General features: G+C 38.1%; 1 protein-coding gene across 1 annotated transcript in view; it reads left to right on the top strand.

The window, feature by feature from the left end:
• The window catches only part of LOC124619343 (protein CASC3-like), a 110,752-nt gene that overhangs the window by 38,339 nt on the left and 48,172 nt on the right, over positions 1-24,241 (top strand). The window contains exons 3-9 of the mRNA XM_047145660.1: positions 3,812-3,930; positions 9,092-9,310; positions 10,150-10,419; positions 11,173-11,644; positions 20,802-20,907; positions 21,234-21,410; positions 21,621-21,940. Of these exons, the coding sequence (XP_047001616.1) occupies positions 3,812-3,930; positions 9,092-9,310; positions 10,150-10,419; positions 11,173-11,644; positions 20,802-20,907; positions 21,234-21,410; positions 21,621-21,940 (1,683 nt within the window). The remainder of the gene's footprint in view (positions 1-3,811; positions 3,931-9,091; positions 9,311-10,149; positions 10,420-11,172; positions 11,645-20,801; positions 20,908-21,233; positions 21,411-21,620; positions 21,941-24,241) is intronic.

The following is a 24,241-nucleotide window of genomic DNA, read 5'->3' as shown; positions in this document are numbered from 1 at the left end:
CTCACACATACAATATTCATGTGACCAGGCCTCTTACACTTAATCGTCACATTAGGTAGGTTAAAAACTTCCAGTCTATAACAATGTTCACAATTACACTTTTTTGATACCGACCGGAAAAATTAACCGACTTGCCGCACTTTTGCTCCATAAGAATCTGACCGAGAACTAACTGAGAACTGCACCAGCTCGGACCTTATATAGATGAGCGCTTGAATATTTGACTATTCCTGTTAATATATTATAGTTTATAATTTCCCAGGTTTAAAATGATCCTTTCTAACTGGTTTTGAAGTTAACTATTGGGTTTTATTATTTAAATAACATGAGTGAGCTGTATCAATTTAAATACGCAGAACTAACTTATGCATCCGCCGTGGGAATTCCCGACTTATAACCACGGCAGCCCTTTTGAACAATAATTTTTACATATTCAAATTTACTTAATTCTTAATTAATGCACTTACAAAGTTGAGACTGGAGTTATTTTATGTAGAAAAATAAAGGTAGCAAAAGTATCGAAACAGATCTCGGAATTATTTGGTAGTTTGGTCACAATTGGCACTGAAAGTCATACAGGCTACAGATTTTAAGTCTTAATATCTATTTAACTAATAGACTTTAGGTTAATTTAAACACTTTGCTGGAACCAGTAAAATTTAGGCTTTCTTTTGGATGCAGTCTTATAGCTGAATTCGATCTATTAGCTCACTCGAATTTTACTTAATATGTATTGCACAATATACGTCATTGTCCATAACTGTTAATAGTATGCATTTCCAATAAAACTGATTAGCTCATTACTTTCAGAATAGACATTAGAATGTATCGAAATAATAGATTTTACTAGGGAAAATTTATTTAAACTATTTCTGAATTCTGTACTATGAGGCTGAAGGCCACAGAATCTGTAGTCGGAATCTGAGTAGTGAAAATGAAAAAAAATAAAAGTCCATTGCTTAACTAAGTTACTGAAGGAGTGTAAAAAGTCCATTGCTTAACTAAGTTACTGAAGGAGTGTAAAACCAAAACGGGATAGCAGTGGGCAACCCTGCTTCGTTATAATGTTCACACATCTCAGGAACCTGAATTGTTCTTCCCTGAGTTTGACCTTGACACCTCTTTCCAGTCTTCTGTAGCTCTAAAAAATGAGATACCTTTACCTCTTGTCAAGCTTTCAAGGCAGATGTTATATTTAATTTATATTGTATCTGCTCCAAGTTATGAAGTAATTGTGACCTGTACACCCCTTGAAAAAAATGCAAAACAGTCAATGATGAAATGTTGACAGCATTTCTAATTAGAGTAGATATCTTTCTCTTTTCACCAATAACAGCTGCAAAGGAGAAGAATTGAAGTCTTTCCAGAGCTACACACGGTTCTAAGGCGATCCTGCTGTGCAGGACCTCCACATAAAGAAGATAATTAAAGACGACCAAGTTACGTGAAGGGTAAATTAACACACGATACTTCAGGTGACAGATAAAGTGTGTGTGTTCCAACTCAGTTTCAAACACATAAGAAGAGTGTCAAAAACATTTCAGTTGGTAATAATAACACTTATCTGCACCTGCCTTCTTTGCATTTGGAATTATTCATTTCTTCTCGAAGTCTGGGGTGTTTTGCCTTGCTCTTGTATCTTGCATACCAGATGGAATAGTTTTGTCATGGCTGAATGTCCCCCATAATTCTGAAGGAATGTCCTCTTTCCCAGGGACTTGTTTCAATTTAGGTCCTTTGTGCACTGTCAAATTATTCTCACAGTGTATTTCCCATCTCTTCTTCGCTACTGTCTTCCTTTATTCATAATATTATGCTAGTTTCTTTCCTTTACATAGCCCTTCCACCTTTCCAGTTTTCTTTCTTTGCTTAGTGCTGGTTTTTCATCTGAGCTCTTTATATTTTTACTATTGTTTCTCTTTTCTTCAAAGCTTTCTTTTATTTTTCCTCCAAAAGAGTAAGCCATAAGGATAGCTTCAGAGGAAGAGAAATGAGTTGTGCAGTTCAGAACTAGGTGAAAAGTAAAAAATGAGGAAGAAGGAAAACAGTAAAGAATGTAATAAAGATTTAGTAATTAAAAATATGTGAACACTATAATGACAAAATAAAAAAAGGAGTTGAGAGGGATGTGTTTATAGATGTTAAGTCCAGGAAGGTTCTGGAATGCAAGAATGTGTTTTAGGGTAAATTCTCATCCCCAGAGTAGTGGGAGAAGATCTACCTGATAAGACTTACTAGTGAAGTGTTGAGGGGTTTTGTGGTACAGCAGATACATTTGCTGCAGACACATAGGCTGTAGGGAAGCAAGCATTTCCTGCAACTACTGCACAGATATTATGCACAAACAAATCTGCTGGATACTATCCTTTTCTCACACTCTAATACAGCTCTCACTCCAAAAAAACTGTGAAGCACCATCCTTGTCACCCAGTACCACTGACGCTCTGAATGCCTCAATACACTACTCTTCCAAGGCTGTGACTGTCTGAAGTCAAGCCTTGAAGTGAGATGCTCTGTCCCTGATATCCTTCCCACATCACCCGTTGTCACCATCTTAACCTTTGTAGCACCTTAGTCAAACATTTATCTTTAACCCCAAGGTTCATACCTACGCAACCTTTCCCACTATAAAACCTGTCCCTTGCACCCACCAACAACCACATACATCAGCTAGCTGCACAAATGGTGAACCCTATAATATCAAAGACAGAGCAGCTTGAAAAAGTACACATGAAGTTTATCAACTAACTTGTCCCCTCTGCACTACTTAACTGGCCGATCGAATGAGTCAGCATTGAAGAATTGTCCTCTTTGGGTACACTCAATACCCAGCTGTTGAACAAGCTCTATAGCATGACTCAAGGAATTGAGTGCCTCCTATAACACACAGGCTGTTTGGAGATCCTCCCCACACAATACTACTTCCACTGAAGTACGGAGATGGGAGTTTCCCATAAACACATCCTTGCATCCCGACACAGTCCTGTACTTGACTTCTGTAAAGACGTCCCTCTCTTGTCTCCTTTTTCATTATGATAACTTTTTTATTTATTACATGTTGTTAACTATCTTATTTGGTGCATTTACTTTTACGTCTTCCTTCTCCTCTCTCCCCTGTTTCTTTTTTCCCCCTTCCTCCTCATTTGTAATTGCACTGTTTGTTTTGTTCTTTTTATTCTAGCTGTACTTCTCACTCTCACCATCACTGGGCTGAAGTACAGTACTTACCACTGTGCTGTCTCTGGCTTCATACACTCTCTTCACCTCCCCTTTTGTTGTCATCTAGCCTTGTCCTTGCTAAAGGTAGGTCCTTCACATCATGGGATCTGAATGACCTTTCTTGTCTTTCCCAGCCTGCCCCTGTCTCCTCCCTGAGGGAGAAACAAATAGTTCTGAAATTTAATTTGTGTTATCGAATGTTTTCTGTGGGGCCTTGTGTTTTTTGTATATTTGATTTTCTGTTGGCCTCTTTATTTCATCTCTCAGACCTATCCATTTGTCTTCCATTGTTTCCTTTCCCTTGTTTCCGTCAGCTGTTACCTATTCACTTATGTGTAGAAAAGTGGGAAAAATAGCTGGAGAAACCATACAGAGTTGAAATTGCCATCTGCCATTTCACTTTGTAACTTTTTGGATTTCGATTATTGCAGTGGTAAATGATTTTTTCCAGTTACTGTTTAAAAGGCAGTATTACGCTTCTCTGTTTGTTTGCAGAATCAGCCTTGTGAATGAAAAAAAAAAAGAAATTCAGTTTATTATTTCCACATTTACAAACTATTAAAATTCAGTTGACACATTGTTGTTATTCCAGGAGAGTGTACCACCCAAGGAAAAGAAACTGGATGATGATGAAGACAGAAGAAATCCCCAATACATACCAAAAAAGGGTACATTCTATGAGCACGATGACAGAACTGTTGCAGAAGATGTGTAAGTTTTATTAGTTATTAGCTGCAAATGATCTGCTTTGATTGGTCTATATTTACACTTGTGTTCTGAGAACATTCCACATCACTTGAGAACATCATAAAAATGAACATTTTAAAAAATCTAAAAAAAAAAAAAATATGTTAGTTTTTCACTCTCAAAAATACTGTTAAGTACTCTTAAATAAATTTAAGGAAAACTATGAAACTTTTTAGATATTCAAAACATTCTAAATTGTACAAGAAGATCCAGAAACATTAAAGAGCACTACAGAAACTCATTCTGTAATTCCTTTGAAGTTACTATTCTATTTGTTTTTGCACCTATATGTGGGTTCACTTGTTTCAAATTGAAATGGTAACCATCTTCTCATCTTATAAGCATTAATAGATATGAAAGTGCATCATAAAGGTGCATCTGCATGACGCCTTTTTCTATTCATTTTTGCACGTGCACATAAATTTCCATCAATGCAACTACACATGTGCATTTGTGCATGCGTTATTTCCTGGGAATGGAGGCCACGCGTAAAGCACATTGCTTCCCGTCATTGGTGGGAATCTTTGCCCTTTTTAGTGGATGACAGGCAGCTGGTGCCCATGCGTGTTCCATTGTGTAGTGTGTTGAGGATATGCTTTAAGGCAATTTATGTCCAGTAATGTCTGTTGACACCAAGCGAGCACACTTAAATTTATAGATAATGACAGTCAAAGAAAAGTTGTATGGAATGCTGCTTCTATAGATTATCTGAATAAAATTTGTGATGTGATGCCATGGGTGTCAAGTATTAGGTAAAAAGTCTCTAATCGTATTACTGGAAATAATAAGATGATATAAGTGTTGATGCATGAAAACAGAAGAATAAGCCAGAAATTTATGAAAAGTGTATAAGAAAACTGTGGACTAATATTCATGCTGTGGTGACTTAAATTTAACATAACAACTGAGGAGCTTAAACTCTGAACAAAAGATATGATAGAGTATGTGTAGCTCCTTAGCAAACTACAAGAAATAGAAATAAAGGACATTGATGACGCAAAAAATTCAAAATTGAAAAAGACAACCTCCACTCCAGTGGCTTTTGACATCTATAAAATTCCAAAATTCGTTGAGTTTGGAAATGTTAATCTACATGTAATTTTTCATGATTAAAGTCACGTAAACAATTTTTTTTATAAAATAATGTACAAATGACACATTGAAAGTTAATTAACCTTCACATAACAACGAAGAATCTCCCTTAAGTATTTCCCAGTTTCATGAGTAATCACTGAAATGCTTTGTTTTGAAATTTGAAGTAACTAGCTCAAATTGGTGTATAAGCCCATGGTTACTAATAGTTGACCACAATATTCTTGCACCTGGGAGTGAGGTTGGCTTATTGTCTTTTCTAGGCCTGAACCACAACTTTATACCCATCGGATACCATTTGATCCAGTGCTGTTTTGAATGTGTGGACCAATCGATTGTATATGTGTAAAATCCTCTGCAATTCTTGGAGTAGTTTCCGTCTCAGTCCACTTACGTTTGAGCAACGTTGATCAACTTCAGTTTGTTCATTGCTAATGAGATATTCTTGAAAATATTTACGAGATATGTTTGGCAATGGGAGATTGTCCTTTAATCAGAAGTGCAGTATTTTATATATGTTCTTCACTACTCATGGAAAGAGCACCAACTGATGTGGGTAATGAAATAATTCTGTTTGTGACACTTCCAGCAGTGTACTAATTGAATTTTTTCACTCATGAGACACATTTATTACAATTTCTTACTGAATTTATTGGCACTGCTAATGACAGCATGTCTGTGTTTGATGTACTCTTTAGTAAGATTGTAAAAGAATACTTCACCTGCCAAACTGTAGTTTCTAACTTTCCTTTGCACTTTCCCTTTTGTGTTCTTGTTTCTTCAGCAGTTTCTCTTTCTGCTTGCTAAGTGTCCCATTTGATCATCTGTAATGTCATCTTGTTGTTTATCCATTAAATTTTCTGTCAGTCTATTCATTTTCTTCCATTGTGAATCTAAACTTGCTTCTCCCTCCGCATATGTTTCACATCTTCGCTGTTGTTTCTGTTTCACCACTGGCAAGATCTCCTCTTTTACAGTTCCGCATCCTTTTAATATTACAGTAGAGTGTCAATTATCCAAACGTTGGTCAACCAAACTGTGTACTCGCTCGCGCCTGTTACTCTCCCACCCTACCGTCCATCATCCCCCTCACTCCCAAACCAAGTTTCCCACAGTAGTCGCCGCACTGGGCCACCGCTGGCGGAACATTGCTTCTAATGGGGCCTTCACAAGGTGCTGCTGACCGGCCAAGCCGCCAGTCGCTGTGTTTCAACAATCAGCACACTTCTGTCGGCTTGGCACTGGCAGTAGAAGTAGCGGCAGTATTGAAGCTGTTCACAGCAACAACTATGCACCAGCTTAGAGTTGAGGCGTGCCGCTCCACGCAGTTTGAAGGATTGCGCGCCCCTAAGAAGAGCTTCTCACAGTGCAGTCACCTTCTGTTCTCTGTTATGACCACTTGCGTGCTGCTGCGTGAAGAAGTGAACTTGACAATACAAAATGCTTAAACGTAAACGTGTTGTCCTTTCTATGAGGGACAAGTACGACATTATTAAAAGGTTAGAAGAAGGTGAATCGCAACCACTTTATCCAATGAGTACAAGGTGGGGAAGTCGACAATCACGGATATAAAAAAACAAAAGACGAGCATAGCAAATTTTATAGCTATGCTTGATTCTACTGATGGATCAACAAGCCGTAAAACTATGAAGCTCGCCACTAACACAGATCTAGATGATGCTGTTTACAAGTGGTTTACACAAAAGAGATCGGAAGAAGAACCTATCTCAGTTCCCATTCTGTGTGAGAAGGCAATGCAGTTCAACGAAAAACTTGGAGGGCGTAAAAGCTCATCAGCTAAAGAATGGGAAGAGGGAGAAAACACTACTTTTCCTTGACAACGCAGCAACTCGTCCATCATGTGATATTTTAAACGAAAAAGGCGAGTTCATAAAGGTAATATTTCTTCCACCTAACGTAACCTCCTTATTACAGCCCACGGATCAAGCCGTTATTGAGACTTTCAAACGATATTACAGGAAATAATTGTTGCATAAGTTATTGTTAGAAAGAGAAGAGGATGGAGAATAAAGCCTCTTAAGAAATCATAAGCATATTGTCTTGAAAGACGCGCCCTACATGATCAGCGCTGCATGGAATAGTGTAAAGGAAGATAATTTGAAGAAAGCCTGGAATAAAATTTTGGACACACAAGAAAATTCACAAGGTATGATTGAAAATGACAAACAGAATGATATGTCTGAAATTCTCGGTGTGCTAAAAGAAATAGATTTCCACGAATGTGATGAAGGAGACGTTCATGAATGTATGAATATTGATGATGCAGATCCAGGACACCAAATCATGCAGCACAGTGAGATTGTAAACGTCGTCACTGATAAAGATGACGCCACCAGCATCTCATCAATCAGTGCTCCAGAAAGTGAAGATGAAAGTATACCAACAGCTTCTGAGACATTCACTTGTTTAAATACTGCCTTGTGATGGTTTGAAGCCCAAGATGAAAGTGACCAGTTTCAGATATCTGTAATGAAAAAAGTACGTGACTTAGCTGCTTTTAAGCATGTAGGCTTGCTTAGACAGACCAAAATAAAGGATTGTTTTAAACGTTAATTTTGTATACTGTGTGTATTGTTCATGCAAAATGCGTATGCAATATGTATATATTTTTGTTTAATAAACTGTGCCACATGCTATATATTCCTACTGAAATTGCCTTTGTATGTTACTTTGTAATACTAAAAGAGATGCCTGTTTTTATGAATAAATTTACTTTACAGTACTTCTTTTTGGCAAATAAACATGTACAGTTCGATTATCCGAACAAACCAGTTTTTCGAACACCCATGTCCCCCAATTACTTCGGATAATCAACACTCTACTGTATTTAATACACTGTTCACTACCTTAAACAATGCACTTGCACTTAAATGTATTTTACTATCACTTTTATTTTCCCTTAATACACTCTAATCGATTTCCAAAAATATACTGACACATGTCTATTCCATTGCCTGCATATACCATTCTGAGCTGAATTTATCCTCACGAAACATAATAGGATATTCAAGAACCTCGTGGACATTTTGGACAATCCTATAATATTTCAGAACATTCTCAGTTATTCTAGAGGGAACATTTTGACCAGTCATACCTTTGACAGCATTCCACGTTTGTAGATCAATATATGTATTTAATACTAAGTTAGCAGCTTCAGCTGTAGTTTGAGACATCATTCCATATTTCAGATTATCTCCTCTTGGACAATCTGGTACACGATCTGCACTGCAGTCATACTCAAGGCTATTAATGATGCCCCAATCTGTGTAGGGTAGTCCTAGTTCTGGTGTGACCTGATAGGATCTTGTGAAATGACACCAGATCTCCATGACGTTGGTATAATGGGGTCGTCATAGCCGTTACGATGGTAACCTCAGGAAAACTTTAATCTCCGTTTCTGTGCTTCCTCCTGCAGAAAGGATCGACATTGCAACAGAAGAACTTCATTTTCCCTACACAGGTCTGTGGCCCCTCAGACAGAAACACGAAATATTATCGAGGATGCTCTGAATTGGATATGCTGTTGTGAGTTTGGGACATGAAGCTTGTTACATTCACTGATTGTGCCCAGTTTTTATCTCTGATCTGGCAGCATATCTGCAAGGGCATGGAGTGTAGGTGTTGGTTTGGGTTGCACCATTTCATGTGTAATGACTATTTTCAGCGGACATCAGTTTCATTGGTGTGTTTGCTCCTTAACTGCACGGAGTGTGCTGGATGTGTAATTTTTATTAGTCTATGGTGAATGTTTTCTTGTGGGTTTGTTACAGGCCAGAAAAGGAAGGATGGTGAAAATAACTTAAGTTTATGTAAAGAATTGAATTTCGTGTAGATATTTTCATGTGGATATTTTAAAATGTGTTGTGCAAATTTCATAAACATTAGTTTACATATGAATTATGAATATTTTTAGTATCTGTCAGGTCATCAACGAGACTCCAAACAATACATAAAAATACATTTACAGTAATCTAAACAGCAAATGTAAATGATAAAATTCAAATTCTCATAGTGATGAAGAAGCAGCTGATAAAGAAAGTGAACGAGGGAAGGAAATTCAGGCAACTGATAAGAAGAAAGTGTGGAAGGAAAATGAGAATCGCTGGAGTCATGATAGATACAATGAAGATGAACAGACACCAAAGTCCAGAGAAGAACTGGTAGCAATTTATGGCTATGACATTCGTAATGAAGAAGCCCCACCTCGTGCTCGTAGGAGAAGGCGTTATGGGTAAGCATGAATACATATCTTTATTGAAATATAACATGTAATCTGCACAGTTCTGTAAATGTTCATTGAAACCACTTAACAGAGAAAGTTATGCACAACTGAGAAAGTTATGCATAACTAGTAATCAGAATTATGAAACAAGGAAAACTGCATTCATAACCAGTGATAGTAAGGTAGTACACAATGTGGACTAATGAAATTAAATTTGAAGAATGTGAATAAATATATAATTCTTATTCGCAAATATTTCAGTTTTAAATCCTTTGCAATGACACTTGACTGAGAGTCCTTTCCATCTTATGTACATATTCTTGTATGAATTTTCCAATAACTGATAATAACATACTGATAAGAGAGATATATACACCATGAGAAACACTCTCCCTCCCCCCTATCTCTCCCTCCCCCCTATCTATCTCTCCCTCCCCCCTATCTATCTCTCCCTCCCCCCTATCTATCTCTCCCTCCCCCCTATCTATCTCTCCCTCCCTCTGCCCTCCCCCTTTCTCCCCTGAAAAAAACAGTCTCACAGTTGCAGAAGTCAATTTGGATCATGGTTGCAGGACTCTGTTTGGAAGGCAAGCCTCAAAGATTTCTGCAGTTTGAATCTACTGTCTGAGAGGTTATAGCCTCTGGTGCTGTCTCCCATGACAGTAAGCCTATGAAGTGATGGTGTTTGTTCAAATATTATATGTTACTGTATGAAATTTGGAAAATATTTTGTGTAATCTGTTAGATGTAAACTTCTTGGATTCACAACATTTATATGTAAATTAAGTATAGTTATAACACAGACCAAATACACAAAGTAAAATGTCTCCTTATTACTTTCTTTATAGCCGAGGTCCAAATAAATACACACGCACTTGGGAGGATGAAGATGCCTATACTAAAACAGCAGCTGCTCTTGGTTTACGTGGAGGACGTCGTGGAGGAGGTGTGGTGGGAAGAGGAGGGCGTCGTAATACTGAGGAATTCCCTCCTTTGCAACAAAACCAACACCAACAGCAACAAATCTCATCTCAGTCAGAGGGGGAGGAGAGGGTTGTTGACCAGCGTGTTAAGGGTATTCCTTCACCAACGCTGGATAAAAAGGGAGTTCAAAACAGGTAAGACTACTTGGTATAATACTTGACAGGCATGTTGCATCCTATTTTTTGTGGATGTTCAAGAGTTTGCTTTGAGTGTTTTATAAATAATATAGTTTTGTGTGCAGTTGCTGCATACTAACAATTTTCGTGCAGGTCAGTTATGAATTCACACTTTCGTGGGTAATGAATATGAAGCACTGTCAATTTTATGAACTATTGATTTCTTTAAATTTCATAAAAAAACAATGGAAATGTGTTGTATATTGTAGAGCTGTCAAGGCAATGAATGTAAAGAATGGAATATTGGTAGGTATTGCTTCTGCTGCAGGTGTGTATTTCCCCCATTTCAGAAAAGGATTAATGTAAAAATAACTAATTTAGCACTTCAGTAACTATTTTCTTGTTGACAATAACATCTAAAAGTAACATATATCTATGAATTTTTTGCCACTGATAAATTTTTCAACTAAATAATCACTAGAGCCTTTGTTGCTACCGAACTTATTCATTTATTTCCACAGAATGGTAGAAACAGAGTTGCCATATTTTATATTGCAACCGTAGTACAATGTTGTAATTGTACTAAATTTCCCCCTCATTCCTGTTCTTACAACCTTAAAATTTCTCTAGGGTAAAATGAGCTTTTCCCTGTAGTTCTATATACATCTGAAGACTGTGCAGTTACCAAACTGAAACCCATTAAATACTCAGTCTGCACACAGAAAAAAAACTATAATTATGGTAAAAAGACAAATTTTGATTTGTTCATAGGAACGAAGAAAGACAAGCGACCTCAGGAAAAGATGGTGGTACCATCACTATTACAAACTGTAATGTATGGAAGAAGGACACTAATCAGAATAATGTAGAAAACAGAAAGGATGAAATGATTCAGAAGTCTCAACCCCCTACCTGGAAAAATTCACACCAACTATGTACAACAAATAAAAGCCAAATTATTGTTGAAGATGATAAAAAGGAAGAAAATAGTAGTAAGTGGAAAGGTACTGGGGCAAATCGGGGTAGGGGACGTGCGATCTGTGAAACAAATGATAGTAGTGTGACAATAGGGGGAGAAAGTGGGCGGCGATCTCGTGGTCGTGGAACCTCAAAAGCTGGTCACGGTGGCAGGGGAGCGGCCGTGCATCATCATTCCAATAGTGATGGACGAAGCCTGTCTGAAACAAGAGTATCCTCTCATGATGAAGGCAGCAGCAGTGAAAGTGGAGGTGCTGGCTATCAGGTGAGCATAAATTCTAAGTTTGATGTAGAAACGCAAGCTCTGGAGATTACATATTATTCTGTATGTTCCACACAGTAGTTAAATTGCCTCATCCACCACAAAAATTGTTTTCTATCCTGTGTTTGTAAGTATTTCACCCTCCATCTTTATTGATGGTAAGACAGTAACCTCTGACAAGTAAAGTTAAAAGTGGTGAATTTAATGCACTGAATATAGTGCATGGTCAGTTTGTTGTTCATAGTGAATAATTTATTCTAAAATATGAAGCAGAAATAAACTTGAATGAGCATTAATAAGTAAATATCATATTCTGTATATCTGATAAAGCTACACACATTTCAGTATTAAAATATGCCTGTGTCATGTCTGAGTGGCTAAATCTGAGACTGTTAACCCTTTAACTGCTCCGGACGAGTTAACGCGCATGCCTTTGTACCTGTCCCTGTGTGCTCTGAACAGACACGTTCAGAGTACCAGGTAGAAGGACTGGTGGCGCGCGTAAACATGTTCAGAGCACAGAGGGACAGGTACAGAGGCGCGCCCGTTAACACATCCAGAGCAGTTAAAGGGTTAATCCAGGTTTAGGGTTCAATCTTTGGTTGGTCCTACATTTTTTAAAATCACTTCTTTCACCTGCAATGATTTTTGGTAATGTAAAAAGTGACAAATTGCCAAATGACTCTGACTCAATGTTAAATTAACTGTACTTTCCCTTACAACTGACTGGGTGCACAATTTCATATGTTGAAAAAAGGCGAGGACATACCACCTCTATTAGGACATTGCCTAGTAAAGCACTCTGTTGTACAAACCAAGCTTCAGGTTGCGGATAGCTTTACTTACTATCCATAACAGTATATTCTCTTTCCCATCCACTGCTTCACTCAGAGTGCATAGGCACACAAATTATTTCTGTTCAAAGGTCATCTGTGCTATGTAGTGACTCATCAGTGAGAGACTACTATTTTTTTCTGTGAAGAAAATTTCTTCTCACCATCATGTGTTGTGATGAATAGATTCTGAGATACAAGCAAGAATGTGTTTTGAGGCAGAGAGATTCACTAGCTTCTGGTGCATAGCGTTCTTACTTTCTGCTGGAGAGACTTTTTAAAATCATTTTTGATTTTTAAATAAGAGTGGGCCATTAATATTCACAGAGTGTAAAATGTATTTGAGACTTTTCAATATATATGTACATAATGCGGTTGTCTGGGCCTATAGATAATCTTTATTTCTTTGTTCAGTATACATGTAAAATTGTTGAGTTTGTTATCCAGAAAGTTTGTAGTTAGTCTCGCTGTGAGGATCCATATTGTGATTGTTACACAAATTTATCATAATCAGTATGGTTTACAATTGATTCTCTCTCTCTCTTTCTCTGTCTTTCATTCTAATGATGCCATCAGATATGATAGTGCCATAGCATGCCACACATTGTCATGGTGACATGTAATGTATGTTTCTAAAATCGAGTTCAGTGATAAACAGTAAATGGCTAGACTGCCCTTATGACAGCCCATTATTCATTTAAACCATCTAACATGTAGATATGATATGCCTGGGTCTTGTAAGGTGCGAAGTGTACTTTTCACTCATCTGCTGGGCCATTACAGAAATGTAATTTCTCTGCAACTTGATGCAGTATTCGTTCACTGTGATATTTCTTAGTAATGATAGTTAAGCAAGATATCTTTCGAGCATCTCTTCTGCGCTTAATGCTCTGTAAGGTTAAAAAGAAATATTCACTTTCACTTCACTATTTGGATAGTTAGTTTATGTATGAATGAACTGGATGTTTTTTATCAGCTTGAGCAGGAGGACAAGAACATTCAAAATCTGTGAGTTACACAGGAATGACTCATTAACACTCTCATTCTATCTATCACCGTGCAAGGTAGCGCAGTGGTTAGCACACTGGGCTCGCATTTGTAGAACAATGGTTCAGATGCCTGTCCAATCATCCCGATTTTGGTTTTCCACAAATTGCTCCAGGAAAATGCCGGGATGGTTCCTTTGTAAAGGGCACAACTGATTTCCTTCCTCATCCTTTACTCAACCAAGTTTCATGCACAGTCTCTAAATGACCTTGTTGTCGATGAACTCCAAATTTTCCTTCGTTCCAACTTGCTGTGACTGCAATTAATGTTCTTGTATTCCACATGATAGATGAGATTATTTCCATGTAATGACTATCTCTGTAGTGATATCCATATATTTTTCATAATGTATATCAATGGAAAAGTCCAGGCTGCAATAAGAACTATAAGTTTTGTTGAACGTGTGTGTGTGTGTGTGTGTGTGTGTGTGTGTGTGTGAATGTGAATACTATACTTTATTCAGTAATTATGTTTTCATCATGTATTAATTATCATCTACTAGTGACCCTGTGTGCCTTCATGCTGGTAATATGAGGTAGTTATGGCCAGATGACTTGTCTGGCATAGTGGCAAGAAGTTACACACACAAATCTTCCCTGTGAATCAATCTGTATATTAGTGAAAACTTTATCAAAATACCTACAATAGTACCTGAGATTAGCCTTCACGTACAGACAGGAAAACATAGTGGGGGGGATTCATTTTATAATATGTATAGATACAGATATGTAATATGGTCAGGCACTGCATTATCTGTAGCTGACCAACTCTTAGCTCCCACCATTGCCCTGAGACGTCACTATAAATGCCGTAAAAAATATGGAGCAGATAACAATATACATATTTCTATAATTATGAATTAAATATTCAAAACTTCCCTGTGAATCAGTTTACGTATTAATGAAAACTGTATCAAAATCCTCATAGTAGTTCCTGAGATTAGCAGACACGTGCCGGGGGACCTTAATTTATAATGTATATAGATATTGTGTGTTTCTGTTCCAGGAAAGGAAAAGTGGTATGTATAATGTAACTATCTACTTTGTACACATACAAGAGGAATTTGGTAATTTTATGTTAAAAAGAATTTTATTAATCAGATTCAAAAATAAAAGCAGTTGACCAAGAACAGCACATTCTGGACTGCCACAGGGAACAATATTTGACCTCGCCAATAATAATTTTGGGTTGCTGATATAAACATTTTAATATACCGCCTTGCAAGAAAGCTGTAAATGTAATTAAAGAACTGTGCTGTATTGGGTGTGCTTAGAACCTAGAATACTATGCACAATCTAAAGATCACCAAGAAGATCCAAAACTGACCATGACTTTTTTCTAGTTGTAAGGAAAGCAGATGCCAGGCTGAGATACATTGGAAGAATCCAAAGACAATGCAATTCATTCATAAAAGAAATTATTCACAAAACACTTGTTCAACTGATTCTTGAGTATTGCTCATAAGTCTGGGAGGTTAATTGAAGAGGTAGGAAGGATATAAAGAAGAATGGTGCTTTTCATCATGGGTTCATTTGGTAAGTGAGAGACTGTCCTGGAGATGATCATCAAACCCCAAAGTAGACACTATGTGAGCGCAGCACAAATAGATAAACTGAAAGTGTACATTCCATACAGCAACATATTACTTCCTCACAGACACATATCACAAAATAAATGGTAAATCAGAGAACATAATGAGAGTTACTCTTCCTGCATATCATACTTGAAAGGAATGAAAGGTTGGGGGGGGGGGGGGGGCGAGTTTCCAAAATAACCTCCATTGCACATTTTAGGATGGTTTGTTGAATTAAAATGTTGAGGGATCTAGATACAGCATGTCCTTTCTAAGAGCTGTCAATCACCTTTTCTGTGTTGTTTAGGTAGATATTTGCAATTTCAGTTTCGCAATGTGTAGCTGGAGTCAGCCTAAACAAATCTGCCCCTGAGCACTTACTTGAGACATCTACTCCCAATGCAAAATGTCAGTTTGTTTCTTGTTACCAGCAAAACAATTTTCATGTGGAATTTAACAAGCCCATTTGCTAGATTTGTCCCACATTAATCTGGCATGGTATTGATTTTTTTTTTCAATATGTATTAACAGGGACAGTGAAATACTGAGATTAGCCAGTACTCCAGCAGCAACAGAACCACACTGATCCACACTGACTGCTCCCACTATGCAGCAGCACTACTCAATCGCTATTGGAATACTGGTTATTCTGTGCATTTTACTGGCCCTTTTAATGCATAATAATAAAACAATTATTGCAATAAGCTAATTTGGAACAAGTCTATTGAATCAGCACAAATTCTGCTTTATAAATAATTTTGTTTGTAACGGGAAACAAAGAGACACTTTCCATCAACAGTGGCAGTCGGATGAATGACATGATGAGCAGTATTTGTTTGGATTGACTCCAGCTACACACTGCAAAAATGAAATTGCAAACATCTGACAAAACACCAGAGGAAAGGCATATGACTACCTGTATGAGAGACACCCAGTATATACCAAAATGCAAGACAATCCAGATCATTTGCGGCATAGGTGTTTCAAGTAATACGTATCTCAAAAAATTTGCTGTTATTAAAAAGATATGACATACTGCTTTATCTATTTAGACAGCCACTGGTAGGTAAACGTTAAATAAAATGTGTTATTTGTGAACATGCAGTCATGGTGATGAAGCAATCTGCCACCAGGTCAGTTGTGGCTTGTTTGCTGGATCACCTAAGTGTTATTTCTGTAAGTTTGATGCTGGGCAGTTGTTTAAAAATTGTAGGTAGTAAAGCCACCTAGCAGGAAACCTGACTCTATTCTCCTCTGCCTGTGAGGAAATAGTTGTAGTTCCTTATGGGCCTCTTGTCACTTAATTGACCTATGGGTTTACTTGGCTAACCAGAAAAGTAAAATGTCTGTATTAAATCAGGGATATATGGGAAGAAGTGCAATACATACTCAATAATTTGAAAATATTAATTACCGTAGGTGACACCAATATGTTACTGCATAATTTTAGTCCTTCTTGAAACATTTAACCCTGTTCACTGCTGTGGATGTGTATACATCTCCTGCTAAGCTGTTCTCAAAGTGCTGTGGACGTGTGTACTTGCATTGCTGTGGACATCTCTGTGTCCTGAATCACTGACTTCCCACTGCTGTGCACAAGTTAGTTCCATATCTCGGTGAATAAAAAGATCTTGAGTACTTACCATACAACTTATGTGCCTCATTGTGTGCTGTCATTTGCAGAAAACTTCATTTCGATGTATTGAATTCTTTACGAAATATGATTTGCGATGTGCAAGGACGTGAATGGGCATGTTGCGCACGACCATCTGTCAGATATAAAACCCAATAATTCGAGAATGGAATGAGACATATCATTTTGCTTTCAATTTTAAATAAAGTTTTGATATCTTATCTACATTTAATTCGCTGCAATGTAGAAACTAAAATCAGCCATACATGAAGTTTATGGAATATGTTTTTGCCCCTTCAAACTCTTTAAAATTTTGTGCAATGGTTTACTTAATTTGATGCAGCACACCTAAGTATGACAGATAATGAAAAAGAATTCAGTCCTTCATCAAGCAAAGATATCAAATCATAAGATGTTCAGAATTCTGAGAAAATAGAGATAATCTATTGGTAGAGACAGGTAATATACAAATGTACAAGAGCCAAGAGGAAATAATAAGTGAATGGGCAAGAACCAAGTGCTCAGATTAAAAAGGGTACAAGACAGGGACATAGTCTTTCGCCCCTACTGTTCAATTTGTACAGTGAAGAAGCAGTGATGGAAATAAAAGAAAGATTCAGGTGTGAAATTAAAATTCAAGGTGAAAGGATATCAGTGATATGATTCACTGATGACGTTGCTATCCTGAGTGAAAGTGAAGAAGAATTACATGATCTGCTGAATGGAACAGGCTAATGAGTACAGAATATGGACTGAGAGTGAATCGAAGAAAGACAAAAATAATGAGCAGTAGAAGAAATTAGAACAGCGAGAAACTTGATGTCAGGATTGATGGCCACAGAGTTGATGAAGTTAAGGAATTCTCCTACGTAGGTAGCTAAATAATCAATGACAGCCAGGGCAAAGAGGACATCAAAAGCAGACTAGCACTGGCAAAGAGGGCATTCCTGGCCAAGAGAAGTCTACTGGTATCAAACATAGGCCTTAATTTGAGGAAGAAATTTTTGAGAATGTACGTATGGAGTACAGCATTGTACGGTAGTGAAACATGGACTGTGGGAAAGCAGGAACAGAAGAGGACCAAAGCATTTGAGATGTGGTGCTACAGATGAATGTTGAAACTTAGGTGGAGTGATAAGGTAAGGAACGAGGAGCTTTTGTGCAGAAATGGAGAGGAAAAGGACATATGGAAAAGCTGTAGAGGGCAAAAACTGTAGAGGAAGACAGAGATTGGAATACATCCAGCAAATAATTTAGTTTGTAGGTTGCATGGTGGTATCGCAATACGGAATGTAGAGAGCACATCTGTAGCAGCAAAAGGGTTAAGTATATCAGGTAGCAGCCACACAGAATTTTGATGAACATTTCAGTAAACAAAATTTTGGTAATCACTAATATAAATTTATTGCCATTGACAACAATCTACCGGTGAATATCTGTGAATAATAATATCAATCACATAATAGAAAAGCACATACCGTATAACAGTAAAATGAAACACACAGAATTAATTTGAGTCAAACTACGTGGAGGATTCAGATGTAATGAAGAAATGGACATACTTGCAGATAAAGGAATAGTATTTTAAATCCTATTGTAATGGTTTTGAAATGAGTTAGAACAGTTTAAAAGATAATTCTTAAGCAACAGCTAAGGGAAGATCCTACTGAACCATTCATTCCACAAAATCAGTTACACAAGATAAATCATTTCAAGAATAATAATGACATTAGTAGAACTTGCACTTATGATAGGCCCTAATGAGAATTTGGAAACATGACCCACTTGCTCCCCATTGAGAATTCAACAGAAAAGCTGAGTAAGAACTGAATAAAGGAAAATTCACCTCCCTATATGTGTATGCCCACCTTTTCTCTTTTGAGATCAGCAAATTTACTGGATAAAGGTGGATTAAATATATTAGCCTTTGCACCCACTAGATGTATGAACATCTGCAGGGAGCACTGACTTTTGAACATCTTGTCCTCACTGCTTTCAGTGGGTGTTGTGATGAATAAGTGAGAGATAAACTCTTCTGTTGCACAGTGCATCATAATGATGTGTCTAAGGGTTGAAACTGTTAATGTTGCTAAAATGTGTTGCCATTTGCTTCCAAAGTTCATGGAAAGACACAGTGTCATTGTCCCCAGTGAAGGATTAGTGTAAGGAGTTCAAGACAGGAGGAAAGAATGTTTGAAACATTGCCCAATTACACCATCCCTGTGTCATCTCCAGAGTGCAGAACATCAAAACTATTCGTGAATTTGTCAAGTGATCAGCACTTAACTGTCCTTGAAACCTCTCAAGAATCATTGGGAGTGGGTTAGGATTCCAGAATATGTCAGATTTTGTGCTCGAAATTGCTGAGTGAAGAGCAAAGCACAGCACTGTTTGCAATTTCTTGCATGCTCCTCATGAAATATGAGGAAGAAGATGACACATTTTTTCGCAGCAACTGTCAAATGTGATGGTACATGGGTCCACAATTACAAGCCTGAATAAAAAAAAGAAAGTATCGAGTGGCAGCAGGTCACTGATACAAGGCAGGACATGGTTGTCTGCTGGTTAGGTCATGTTCAAGATGTTGTGGAAGTGCAGGAATGTGGGATCATTAATGCTGCCTACTGCTGTAAACTTTCTTATGAGTTCAACTAGAACAGAAGTGTGTTGTTACTGTATGGCAGACCTCACACCACAACAGTGGTCCAACAGACATTGGGTGATACACATTGGACTGACCTTTAACTTTCATCCTGCAACCCAGACTCACCACTGCATGGTTGGATTGCTCAAGAAAGCTACTTCACAACAAAAGCACTGGTGCAAAGGTTTGTGCATAGTTGGCTTCAATCACGTCGTTGTACTGTCTTTGAAAATGGCATTACAAATTGGTTGGCCGATTGTAAAAGTGTATTGGTAAGGAGGATACAAAATGGTACAGATAAATAAGAAAGCAGGGAATCTGAATTAATTTTTAATAATAAAAATTTTACTACAAATGGCTCAAACAATGGAAAATCTAGCACAGAATAATAACAATACTATGAATAGGATAGATTGCTACTCACTCACAGTGGAGACGTTGAGTGGCAGACAGGCACAACAAAAGTAAGCTTTTGGTGAAAAGGCCTTCTTCTGAATTAGATGACATACACACACACATTCTCGCAAATGTAACTAACATACACATGACCAATGTCTCTGGGTGGCTCGGCAACCAGAGCCAGTGGTCACGTGTGTATCCGTGTGTATCAGTTGCATTTTGTGTGTGTGTGTGTGTGTGTGTGTGTGTGTGTGTGTGTGTGTGTGTCTTATCTAATTCAGAAGAAGGCCTTTTGAACGAAAGCTTAGTTGTGTACCAGTCTTTTTGTTGTCCCTGTCTGTGACTCAACATCTCCACTAAATGGTGAACAGCAGTCGATCAATTTTATAATATTGTCATCGTAAATGGCTCAGTTAGTTTGGATTCGTCCTTGTATATTACTTAGTGATAAAATTTCTTAACAAAAATAATTGATTAATTTAGTGCATGGGTATGAATAAATACATTAAGAGACATATTATTAGCACCCATATATGGTATCAAATTATCTTATATAAATACATACATGGTATATGTGCATTCAACATGATTATGTATGGAAGAAAAGGAGCATGGTCCAGGAGTTAAATGTCAGTCAACGTGTATCAAACAGAATGACATGTGCCATCACTGTGTTTACTGCAGTACTATGTCCTGCACCACTGGCACTGCAGTACTATGTACTGCACCATACAGACATGGTTCTTTCTACATCATATCATTAGACGTGATCACTTTTTATTCCATCAGTATTATTTGTCATGTATCTTGTGGCTGCCAGGTAATTTTAAGTTCAAATGTCGGATGATGCCCTCCACTCCACTCCCATCACTTCATTCAGGCTCCCCAGTCAAACCTTGGAAGTGGAAGTTTCTCGCTGTATCCGGCAGGTTGCGCACACACACACACACACACACACACACATTTATCAATTGCAAGTTATATATTTTTCTTGGATTTCTTTAAAATATTTTGGTAAACTGCTTTAACAGATACAGAGCCAAGTGATAACGAGGTCGCAGGATGATGCAAGTAAGGAGCTAAGCCAGCTCTCCCTGAATGAACAGCGTGGGACTAAAGAAAATAGGCGGTCAAACAGTGAGTAGTGCCTGAGAAAAATTTAACTTGCATTAACTATTTGTGTTCACTGCTTTGATTAATTTAGTTCAGCATGAACTTAATGGCTGCATTTAACCAGGTCAGTCGTTAATCTTACAGTGTTGTTTAAATTTCTGCTTCCCCATGTTGGTGATTTTTTTTTGTTTTCTTTTGTTTTTTATTGTTTTGCTTAATTCAATGAAGTTTACTGAATTGGTATAATATACTTATAGAGTTGTTAGGAATAAGAAAAATTGCTTTCATTAATATGTTAGAAAATAATGTATAAAGTACTTATTGTTTCATAATTAATAATTCTATTATAGAAAACCAGCCAAACTTCCACCAAAATACAGAAAGAAGGCAGGCAGTTGTTCCTCCAAGAATGCAACAGGAAAATGCAGCGAACAGGCCTAAACGTTACTCATCTCAGAGGCAGCGGTCTTTACCAGAGAGCAATGGACCTACGTATGCACAGCAGCCTCATGGATATTATTCACCTGGTACTGAACTTTTACAAATTTATTACTTGCCTGCTTCTAGTGATAATATTTAAACACTCTCATCCCTTTTAAATATGTTAATTGGTTTAGAGACTGAATTGATGTATCTATTAAGTGAAGGAAAGAAAGAAAAATTGGAGACTGACAAAAATCTAAGAATTTTTAGTCATGAATGGTATCTTAATTTACTTTTATGGTTGTTTGTTGCAGGATATGTCCAGCAACCTGTGTATGCAGAGGCACCCCCACCGCCTCCTCAGCAACCACCACCCCCACCGCCTCCACAACCTGCTCCTATGATGCCTCATCATCAGCCACCTACGTTTCCACCTCCGTATGCATCACCTACAGCATATATGCAACCAGTACCTGCACCACCACCACCGCGTATTTTGCAGCCTCCTCATGGTCCACCACCAGGACCATATGTACAGCCACCACCACCGACTGCTCCAATAATAAATTACATACCAGCTCAGGGACAGTTCCCACCCCAAGGGTATCCTGCCTTCCAAGGTTATGCACCTGTGGTAAGTGTGGTTACCTCCATTCTTATTTTCGTAATTAATAGAATGATTATTCTATTTTTTTATAATTTTATGGTTCTTATATTCGTTTCCTGTACAGGGTGAACCCAAATTTTTCCAGTAAAATTTTGGAGATTGTTCAGAGATATTTTCTAAGTATTTTAATCCAAGGGACCAGGTACATCTGGCAGCTTGTTACAGAGTAATTACATTTAGTTTGATTTTTATCTCCCTCCCTCCCCCCCCCCCCCCCCCCCCCTACCTTTGCATCTGTGTTGCACTAATAATATCAGCCTAAAAGTGCAAATGTCAACAGCGTGCATTGTGTGTCTCCTTTGAAAACTTTCTCTGTGCAGTCATGTATAGTAGGATCAGAATGTCTCGAGTGTTTATATTGACCTTATAGCAGGATTTATTGATGTTGCAAGATGGTTGACAGTGCAGCTGGTACATAGAACCAGATGGTAGATCATCGTGGAACCATAGAGGCTGAAAGAAATAACAGCATGTTTGTTGGTCTCAATTTGTACAGGAGTTGGAAGCTTTGTCTTGCTGAGGTCAGCAGTGCAGGCTGGTTCTGTATGGTGGTGATTGCTTGGTTCAGATTTGGTAGCAGGAGGTGGCCAGTGCACAAGGCCACTATAGAGCTGTGTCAGGTCAGACAGATAAAAGGCATGCCATGTCAACAAACTCCTAAGTTAGTCAGTCATACCATTTGGGACAAATGTGTGATCGGCTTGTAGCTTGTGGGCCTACGAACCAAGGACACTCGACCTAGGATGCAGGATCAGTGGTCCGTGAACACAAGCCTGCAGTAGCAGAATACATATGTGCAAACCAGGCGGCAGCTTGGCAGCAAGTGAGATGCAGGTAGCACCGAGGCAAGAGCTGCAAACTGCAGATCCCAGGTAGGCATCCTGAAGTCACTAGGGATCAGCCAGTAGATTGGACCCGGATGGGAACATCTGTTTTTGCCCCCAGCTCCATCAGCACTAAGCAAAGCACATAGTCCAACAACTAGTGGAGGCAGCATCTATTAATAAGTAGGTAGCGTGACCTACATCTTGTTGATGACTGGCCGCAGACAGTGACAGATAGTATAGCTGGAGCGAGCAGTATTTATGGCCTCTCAACCAGTCCTATTGTGACAGGACTTCATTTTTGACCTTGTAGATCACAGAAGTGGCACAATGCCATGCCTAGTCACAGTTTAATCTGGCTCACTGCTGCAACGGTCTGGCCTTCGTACTGAAATGTTTCTTCCTACTTTTTCTGTTTTTTTCGTAAATGTTGATAGATAAAACAATTCATTAGTCAGTCTGTAGAATTTTCGTAGGTTAATTTTTCAAAGTACTTGGAATATATTTATCGATCTCACTACATGTGCTGTAAAGTTCCCATTCTCTTCTTCTTTTGCATCGAAAGAGATTTCTTTTGTTCAATGTATCCATTGGAATTACACACAAAGATAATTGAACCTGACGTGTTACCTGCAATATACAGTTCTGGATGATGACAGATCAACTACATCACTATGTATTCCAGTTAGACAAGAGAATGTATGAGGGTGAGTCAAATGAAAACCTTAAATCTTTTTTTAAATTTTATTATTGTGCAGAAGTGGTACAAAGCTGTATCACTTTTCAACATAATCTGCCCCACACTCAATGCAAGTCCTCCAGCGCTTACAAAGTTCATAAATTCCTTTAGAAAAAAATTCTTTTGGTAGTCCGCGCAACCACTCATGCACCACGTGGCATACCTCTTCATCAGAACGGAACTTCTTTCCTCCCATTGCGTCTTTGAGTGGTCCAAACATATGGAAATCACTTGGGGCAAGGTCTGGTGAGTATGGTGGATGAGGAAGACACTCAAAATGTAGGTCTGTGATTGTTGCAACTGTTGTACGGGCAGTGTGGGGCCTTGCATTGTCATGTTGCAAAAGGACACCTGCTGACAACAATCCGTGTCGCTTTGATTTGATTGCAGTCCGCAGATGATTTTTTAGGAGATCTGTGTATGATGCACTGGTGACATTGGTCCCTCTAGGCATGTAATGCTTCAAAATGACGCCTTTTTCGTCCCAAAAGAGAGTCAGCATAACCTTCTCTGCTGATGGTTCTGTTCGAAACTTCTTTGGTTTTGGCGATGAGGAATGGTGCCATTCCTTGCTCGCTCTCTTCGTTTCCAGTTGGTGGAAGTGAACCCAGGTTTAGACCCCAGTAACGATTCTTGCAAGGAAGCCATCACCTTCTCGTTCAAAGTGTTCTTCACAGCATCTAGACGTCGTTCTCTCATTTCAGG

This window comes from Schistocerca americana, chromosome 6 (assembly GCF_021461395.2).
Source record: "Schistocerca americana isolate TAMUIC-IGC-003095 chromosome 6, iqSchAmer2.1, whole genome shotgun sequence".
Classification (NCBI taxonomy): Eukaryota; Metazoa; Arthropoda; class Insecta; order Orthoptera; family Acrididae; genus Schistocerca; species Schistocerca americana.
Note: the sequence above shows the minus strand (reverse complement) of the source record. Positions and strands in the feature narration are given on the sequence as shown.